General features: G+C 35.7%; 1 protein-coding gene across 1 annotated transcript; it reads left to right on the plus strand.

The window, feature by feature from the left end:
- Positions 1-974: 974 nt before the first annotated feature.
- LOC133774167 (olfactory receptor 2Y1) lies at positions 975-1,910 on the plus strand. The gene has a single exon (XM_062211795.1). The coding sequence runs from the start codon at positions 975-977 to the stop codon at positions 1,908-1,910; it is 936 nt and encodes a 311-aa protein (XP_062067779.1).
- Positions 1,911-9,974: the final 8,064 nt, after the last annotated feature.

The raw sequence follows: 9,974 nt of genomic DNA on the forward strand, positions 1-9,974 counted from the left end.
CCATTTCATTTTCTTACTAATTCATACTCTGGGTCTTTGTCACCCATATAGGAGACCTGGATTGAATTACTGACTCTTGACTTTTTCTCACTCAGTCCTAGCTTTGCAGGAACTTGGGGAGGGAATCATTAGATGTGAGATCTCACCCTGTCACCTTGTCACCTTCCATCTGTCTATTTTCCTTTGTTTCTTTTCCTTTAAAATAAAATAAATAAGCAAAAATAAGAATTTCAGTTTAAATGAAGTGTTAGGGAGAAACTTTATGAGCATGGTTGGGCTGGGTTGTAGGGAGCAACTCTTTAGAGCTGGGGTATGGATTTACCAGTAGAAGAAATGAATGGAGGGTATTATGGGCACAATGACTTCTCATAACAAACTATTTGTTGCTATTTTCCCTCAAAGGGATGGATGGATCTACATTCTTTTCAGTCATCTGATTGATTAGTGCACAAACAATATTCCTTGAACAAAAGGAGGATGATGAACACACACCCAGAGGTCAAATTTATTATTTCAACCTGTTGGTCTGGATAATCATCTACTGAAATAGCTGCATAATAAGCCAAGAAAAGGAGGAGGAAAATGGAACAATATAGAATACTAATGTCACTTTTTTTTAACATTAGGTTTGAAAAAGCAGATTTCACATTATCTATCCTGTGAGAGAAGAAATACAGCAGATCTACTTTAAGACAATTAAACCTCAGATTGAAGGGTATGAATGGCCTGGATAAAGTCATGAAATAAATGGATAGAAGATTCAATTGAGGATGGTATCATTTCAAATTCAGTGATTTCCAGTCTAACAGAGAATAGTAAGAGTATGTGAAATTACATAATAGAATGGAATCGCAAAATAGATAATATAATGCATGTTTTGAGGCTATGTAAGGTATACTTGAAGCCATGTTTTAACCCACATTCTCCATAGGAGGCATTAAGTTGTTGTCTGTTGTTTGTATGGGTGAGAAGCTATGGTAAGTTTCAACACCAGTTTCAGTGAAGGGTTCATTTTGGTGGGCTTTTCAGATTGGCCTCAATTGGAACTCTTCTTTTTTGTGTTCATTTTAATTTTCTACTCCCTAACGATCTTGGGCAACACCACGATTATTATCCTGTCTCGGCTGGACCTTCGGTTGCACACACCCATGTACTTCTTTCTGTCCCACCTCTCATTCCTGGACCTCTGCTTTACCTCCAGCACTGTGCCGCAGCTTCTGATCAACCTTCATGGACTTGACAGGACCATCAGCTATGGAGGGTGTGTAGCACAGCTGTTTATCTACCTTGCACTGGGTTCCACTGAGTGTGTGCTCCTGGTGGTAATGGCCATTGACCGCTATGCAGCTGTGTGTCGTCCACTCCATTACACAACCATAATGCACCCCTGTCTGTGCCAGACAATGGCTATTGCTTCTTGGTTGGGAGGCTTTGTGAACTCTCTGATTCAGACAGGTCTGGTGATGGCCATGCCTCTCTGTGGCTATAGACTGAACCACTTCTTTTGTGAGATGCCTGTATTCCTGAAGTTGGCATGTGAGGACACAGAAGGAACAGAAGCAAAGATGTTTGTAGCCCGAGTCATAATATTGGTTGTTCCTGCAGCTCTAATTCTAGTGTCCTATGTACACATTGTTAGGGCAGTTCTGAGAGTCAAATCAATGGCTGGACGTAGAAAGGCATTTGGAACTTGTGGGTCTCACTTGCTGGTGGTTTTCCTTTTTTATGGCTCAGCCATCTACACATATCTTCAACCTATCCACAGTTATTCTGAGAGTGAGGGAAAATTTGTTGCCCTTTTCTATACTATAGTTACTCCCATCCTCAATCCTCTGATTTATACCTTAAGGAATAAGGATGTGAAAGGAGCTCTATGGAAAGTGCTAATGAGAGGCAGAGACTCAGGGTAGGAGGGAAAACCAGGGCCAGTAAAAGTTTCTGTATTAGCTCATTCTGTTCCTTGGAGGAGTTAGTCATTAACAGCTTTCAGTAGTTTTTGGAGTTTTAGTGTTTTCCATGATTGGGATTTGGATGCAGATATGTCTCAGGACCCCTTCTATTTCAGCACTTAAGAACATTGTGCAGCAAAGAGTAAGTATTTCCTTGGGAATGAACTTGAGTAATGAATGTATTATGATAACATGTGGAGACTGGAGATGGATCCTAAGTAAGGGGGGGAAGTGACAAAAGACCTAATGTGAACTGACAACTACTTTGCCAGTCAATGATTTCCAATAAAGTAACATGTAGATGGCACTGAACCCAAAACAGAGTATAGGATATGAGCCCCTGTCCTCTCACATATCAAGGGTCCATTTCTCAAGTGTATCATATGTAATTTTATCCTATGATACTTGGAGAAAATAAGATCATGAACAAAGTTACTTTATGAAGCAGACAGAGTTTTAGATATGAATGTAATTTACCCACTTGAAGAAAAAGGAAAAATGATTAGGGTGGCATTGAGTAAAAGAATACATCAATGTTTCATCAGCCACACTGTTTCAGGAATGCTGTTGGGTGTCATGAACAATATAGTTTTCATGCAAGAGAAAACAGAATATGAAAGGAAAAAAACCCTGACAAATATCAATATAAAATGAAGTATGTTGGAAAGTAGAAAGAATAACAGCTATAAAAACAGGAAAAAGGATTCCAGTGTTCAAGATTGGTGGGAGACTCTAGAGCCACTCAGCAAAATTGTGAAGACAATGAATATCTAAAACTCTACCACTGTCATTTTATTCCATGAATTTAAATGACAATTTCATCTTAATGTGCAGGTGTCTTTATTAATGACCTTTTACTGTCTTGGTAGAATTCAGGTTGAATGAATCATTTTGTAATCCAGAAATAATAATTAGTGTTTATTTAATATTTGAAAATATCCTTTCATATTTTCATCAATCCTTATAAATACATTGTAATAATCAGTTCTTTTGTATTTACTATTTATTCACCATGAAACTGAGGCTCAAAGAGTTTAACTCACTTTTCCAAATTCACTGTCACATATGAAGTGAAGCTGAATCTGGCTTTGTTACACTAAATTTATACTGTGCCACTACACTCTGCCAATTCTCATTTCTTGAGAGTCAACTTTTATAGAAAAAGACAGATTGAACACGAAAGTTGTTGAAGAAGGAAGGACTCAGATGTGAATTTTATGTTTCACATTTTTTCACCAGAGGATTATTTATTTCCTTTCATTAAACTAATGAATCTTGTAATAATTATCATTTCCAGAGATATCTGTATTTTGTTTTTTGTCATTGCTTTTTTGAAATTTTGAAATTCTATGTATTTTCAATACTTTATTAAAATTTTTATGCATATCAAGAAATGTGCTTAAATGTTCAGATCAATGAGTTTGTCATATGATCACCCTCCTAACCAACACCAAAGAACAAAGCATTACTGCTACCTCAAGTACCCTTGTTATCCTCCCATTTGTTTTTTCTTAACATGTGAAACAAGAGTATATTGTGATTTACATGGCATGATTCAGTGAAGCAAAATTTATAGTCATTTATCAAATGATCTGACATCCACACAATTTTTATCCTCCCTATATAGATTAACTACCACAAATAAGAAAAACAATGATATTTTTCTTCTTGGGTCTGGCTTATTTCACTCGGCATAAATATCTCCAGTTGCTTTCTCCTGTGGCAAATGGCAGGATTTCATTTTTGTGGCCTAGTAATATTCCATTAAATGCATATAACACATTTTCTACTTAAAATTAATAGACATACAAAAATTGTGCACAGTGGTATGCTGTGTTGTTTCATCACAGGCATACATTGTGTAGTGTCCATCAGGATAAAATATTATTTCAAATATTTTGCAGTTCTCTGTAGTAAAAATATTCTAAGTCCTAACTTCTAAGTTTTTTTAAAGAGAACGATGTACAGTACATTAACATTACTTACAGTCATCTTAATTTGCAACATAATCCCAGAACATCTTCCTGTTATCTAGAAATAACCTGGAATCTATCAATAAAACTTTTTAATTAAACTTTTATTTAATGAATATAAATTTCCAAAGTACAGCTTATGGGTTACAATGGCTTCCCCCTCCCAAAATTTCCCTCCCACCCACAACCCTCCCCTTTCCCGCTCCCTCTCCCCTTCCAATCACATCATGATTCATTTTCAATTCTCTTTATATACAGAAGATCAGTTTAGTATATATTAGGTAATGATTTCAACAGTTTGCCCCCATAAAGTAACACAAAGTGAAAAAAAATACTGTTGGAGTACTAGTTATAGCATTAAATAAGAGTGTACAGTACATTAAAGACAGAGATCTTACATAATGTATTTTTTTAAAAATTAATTAATTTTCTATGCCATTTCCAATTTAACACCAGGTTTTTCCTTTTTTCATTTCCAATTATCTTTATATACAGAAGATCGATTCAGTATATAATTAGTAAAGATCTCATCAGTTTGTACCCATGCAGAAACACAAAGTGTAAAAATACTGTTTCAGTACTAGTTATAGCATCACTGCACATTAGACAATTTACAGCCTTCCCTCTCCACTTGCCTCCTCAGCCATTGTTAACCACCATTATATTTTTTCTTCTATGAGAGCAGTTGTTCTTTAGATTTGAAAACATGTAATATTTGTCTTTCAGTGCTTGGCTTATTTTACTTACCATAATTAACTCCAATCTATCCATGTTGTTATATATGACATGACTTAATCCCCTTTTAAGATTTGTGTATATTTCATTGTGCTGTGTACTACAGTCTATTCATTGATGGATGAACACAGATTGTTTCCATTTTGTTAATGTTGCTGCAGTAAACATGGAAGTGCAAATGTCTATTTTACAGATGAACTTCATTTCTCCTGGATATAGCCTACACTGAGATTGCTGGATATACAGTAGTTGCATTTCTAGCTTCTTGAGGAAACTCCATAATGTATTCCATGATGGATTTACTAATTTACATTCTACAAACAATGCATAAGTGTTTCCCATTCTGTGCATCTTTGTCAATATTTGTTATTTTTTGCCTTTTTGTACTATTTAGTCTTAATGTTCTGAAGTTTTATTTCACCATGATTTTGATTTTGAGTTTCATATTTAGTGATATTGAATATTTTTCATGTACCTATTGGTCATTTGTATGTGTTTCATTGAAAATTTCTGTTTATGTAATGCACATTTTAAATAAGATTATTATCATTTTTTTGCTATTGAGTTATTTGACATTAACCACTTACCAGGTATAAAGCTTGCAAATATTTTTTTTCCTCTTCTATAGGTTGTCTCTTCACTCTGTTGCTTCCTTAGCTGTGCAAAGGTTTTTTAGTTTGATGTAGTTCCATTTGTCTTTGTTTACTTTTATTAAATGTGATTTTGCTGTTCTGTTCAGAAAATTATTGCGTATCTCAATGCCATCGAATATTTTAAAGTTTTAGATTCACATTTAGGTTTTTAGTCCATTTTGAGTTAATTTGATTCAAGGGGAATCTAGATTCATTCTTTTGCATGTGGATATATATTTTTTTCAACACATTTTTTAAAAGACTCTCCTTTCCTTTTTATTCATTTCAACTTTTATTTAATAAATATAAATTCCCAAAGTACAACTTTTGAGATATAGCAGCTTTTCCCTCCATAACTTCCTCCCACCCGCAACCATCCCACCTCCCAATCCCACTCCCATCCCATTCTTCATCATGATTCATTTTCAATTATCTTTATATACAGAAGATCAACTTTATATATATTAAGTAAAGATTCAACAGACTGCACCCACAAAGACACACAAAGTATAGAGTACTGTTTGAGTAGTAGTTTTACCATTAATTCTCATAGTACAACACATTAAGGGCAGAGGTCCTACATGGGGAGCAGGTGCACAGTGACTCCCGTTGTCGATTTAACAATTGACACTCTAATTTATGATGGCAATAATAACCCAAGGCTCTTGTCATGAGCTGCCAAGGCTATGGAAGCCTCTTGAATTCACCAACTCCAATCTTATTTAGACAAGGCAATATACAAAGTGAAAGTTCTCTCCTCCCTACAGAGGAAGGTACTGACTTCTTTGATGGCCCGTTCTCTCTGCTGGGATCTCACTCACAGAGATATCTAATTTAGGTCAATTTTTTTTTTGCCAAAGTGTCTTGGCTTTCCATGCCTGAAATACTCTCATGGGCTTTTCAGCCACACAGGATTCCTTAAGGGCTGATTCTGAGATCAGAGTGCTACTTAAAGCTATTGTCATTTTATGAGTCTGCTGTACAGACTGCTTCCTATGTAGGATCATTCTCTCCTTTTAATTCTATCAATTATATGCAGACACTGGTCTTATTTATGTAATCCCTTTGACACTTAATCCTATCTTTTTGATCAATTATGAACTTAAACTGATCACTTTCACAAGTAAGGTGGCATTGGTACATGCCACCTTGATGGGATTGAATTGGAATCCCCTGTTACATTTCTAGCTCTAACATTAGTGGTAAGTACCATTGAGCATGTGCTGAACTGTGCATCTCCTCTCTCTCTTATTCTTACTCTTATATTTAACAGGCATCACTTTTCAGTTAAATTAAAATGACTAAGAATAATTGTGTGTTAATTAAAGAGTTCAACCAATGGTATTAAGTAGAACAAAAAAAAAAAAACACTAAAAGGAGCAAGTTGTTCCTCGACAGTCAGAAGGACTGATCAAGACGTTGTTTCTCATAGTGTCCATTTCACTTCAACAGGTTTCCTTGTAAGTGCTCAGTTAGTTGTCACCGATCAGGGAGAACATATGATATTTATCCCTGTGGGACTGGCTTAATTCATTCAGCATGATGTGTTCCAGATTCCTCCATTTTCTTGCAAATGACTGGATTTCATTGTTTTTTTTTTTACTGCTGCATAGTATTCTATGGAGTACATGTCCCATAATTTCTTTATCCAGTCTACTGTTGATGAGCATTTGGGTTGATTCCAGGTCTTATCTATTGTGAATTGAGCTGCAATAAATATTAAGGTGCAGACCGCTTTTTTGTTTGCCAATTTAATTTCCTTTGGGTAAATTCCAAGGAGTGGTATGGCTGGGTTGTATGGTAGGGTTATATTCAGGTTTCTGAGGAATCTCCAGACTGACTTCCATAGTGGCTTTACCAGTTTATATTCCCACCAACAGTGGGTTAGTGTGCCTTTCTCCCCACATCCTCACCAACATATGTTGTTGTTGATTTCTGAATGTGAGCAATTCTCACCGGGGTGAGATGAAACCTCATTGTGGTTTTGATGTGAATTTCCTTGATTGCTAGTGATCCTGAGCATGTTTTCATGTGTCTGTTGGCCATTTGGATTTCCTCTTTTGAAAAATGTCTATTGAGTTCCTTGGCCCATCTCTTAAGTGAGTTGTTTGTTTTATTGTTGTGGAGTTTCTTGATCTCTTTGTAGATTCTGGTTATTAATCCTTTATCTGTTGCATAGCTTGTCAATATTATTTCCCATTCTGTCAATTGCCTCTTCACTTTCCTGACTGTTTTTTGAAGTACAGAGACTTCTCAATTTGGTGTAATCCCAGTTGTTAATTTTGGCTTTTACTGCCTGTGCCTCTGGGGTCTAAAAGACTCTCCTTTCAATGTATGTTCTTAGCACCTTTGTCATACATCAGCTGTCTATAGCACTTTTGGTTTACTTATTAGAGCTCTAATCTGTTACATTCATCTAGGGATCTATTTTATTACCAGTACAATACTGTTTAATTACTGTATCTTTTAAAAAATATTTTAATTGAAGTGTATAATGCCTTCCGAATTGTTTTATTTGTTCAAGATTGTTTTGGGTCTGAAGTCTTTTTTCATTACATACAAGTTTTACAAGTATTTATATAGCTTTGTAAAAATGTCTTTGGGGTTTTGATAAGTATTGCATTGCTTTGGGCAATATGCATATGTTAACAGTTCTGATTCTTTTGTTTTCTAACTTTTATTTAATGAATATAAATTTCCAAAGTACAGCTTATGGATTACAATGGCTTCCCCCCCATAACTTCCCTCCCACCCATAACCCTCCCCTTTCCCGCTCCCTCTCCCCTTCCATTCACATCAAGATTCATTTTTAATTCTCTTTATATACAGAAGATCAGTTTAGTATATATTAAGTAAAGATTTCAACAGTTTGCCCCCACAAGCAACACCAAGTGAAAAAATACTGTTGGACTACTAGTTATAGCATTAAATAACAGTGTACAGCACGTTAAAGACAAAGATCCTACATGATATTTTTTAAAAATTAATTAATTTTCTATGCAATTTCCAACTTAACACCAGGTTGTTGTTTTTTTTCATTTTCAATTATCTTTACATACAGAAGATTGATTCAGTATATACAAAGTAAAGATTTCATCAGTTTGCACCCACACAGACACACAAAGTGTAAAAATACTATTTTAGTACTAGTTATAGCATCACTTCACATTAGACAACACATTAAGGACAGATCCCACAAGAGATGTAAGTACACAGTGACTCCTGTTGTTGATTCAACAATTAGACACTCTTGTTTATGGCGTCAGTAATCTCCCTAAGCTGTAGTCATGAATTGCCAAGGCTATGGAAGCCTTTAGGGTTTGCCAACTTTGATCTTATTCTGGTAGGGTCATAGTCAAAGTGGAAGTTCTCTCCTCCCTTCAGAGAAAGGTACCTCCTCCTTTGATGGCCGCATTCTTTCCACTGGGATCTCACTTGCAGAGATCTTCCATTTGGGTCTTCTTTTTTTTTTTTCCAGGGTGTCTTGGCTTTCCATGCCTACAATACTCTCATGGGCTCTTCAGCCATATCCGAATGCCTTAAGGGCTGATTCTGAGGCCAGAGTGCTATTTAGGACCTTCTCTAGGATTGACCACATACTAGGCCATAAAGCAAGTCTCAGCAAATTCAAAAGAATTAGAATCATGCCATGCATTTTCTCAGACCACAAAGGAATGAAATTGGAAATTAGCAACTCGGGAATCCCTAGAGCATATGCAAACACATGGAGACTGAACAACATGCTCCTGAATGAACAATGGGTCATAGAAGAAATTAGAAGAGAAATCAAAAATTTTCTGGAAGTAAATGAGGATAACAGCACAGCATACCAAAACCTATGGGTTACAACAAAAGCAGTGTTAAGAAGAAAGTTTATATCAATAGGTGCCTACATCAAGAAATTGGAAAGGCACCAAATAGATGAGCTTTCAGTTCGTCTCAAGGATCTAGAAAATCTGCAGCAAACCAAACCCAAATCTAGTAGGAGAAGAGAAATAATTAAAATCAGAGAAGAAATCAACAGGATTGAATCCAAAAACACATTACAAAAAGTCAGCCAAACGAGGAGCTGGTTTTTTGAAAAAAATAAAAAAAATTGACACCCCATTGGACCAACTAACCAACAAAAGAAGAGAAAAGACCCAAATAAATAAAATCAGAGATGAAAAAGGAAACGTAACAACAGACACCACAGAAATAAAAAGAATCATCAGAAATTACTACAAGGACTTGTATGCCAGCAAACAGGGAAATCTATCAGAAATGGACAGATTCCTGGACACATACAACCTACCTAAATTGAGCCAGGAAGACATAGAAAACCTAAACAGACCCATAACTGAGACAGAAATTGAAACAGTAATAAAGGCCCTCCCAACAAAGAAAAGCCCAGGACCAGATGGATTCACTGCTGAGTTCTACCACACATTTAGAGAAGAACTAACTCCAATTCTTCTCAAACTATTCAGAGCAATCGAAAAAGAGGGAATCCTCCCAAATTCTTTCTATGAAGCCAGCATCACCTTAATTCCTAAGCCAGAAAAAAGATGCAGCATTGAAATAATTCTGATTCTTTAAATACATGGACACAGGATCACTTTGAATTTCTTTATATCCTCTTTAATTTATTTCACCAATGCTGTAAAGATTCCATTGTGGAAATATTTCACTTCTCTAGTTAAATT

Source organism: Lepus europaeus, chromosome 15 (assembly GCF_033115175.1).
Source record: "Lepus europaeus isolate LE1 chromosome 15, mLepTim1.pri, whole genome shotgun sequence".
Taxonomy (NCBI): Eukaryota; Metazoa; Chordata; class Mammalia; order Lagomorpha; family Leporidae; genus Lepus; species Lepus europaeus.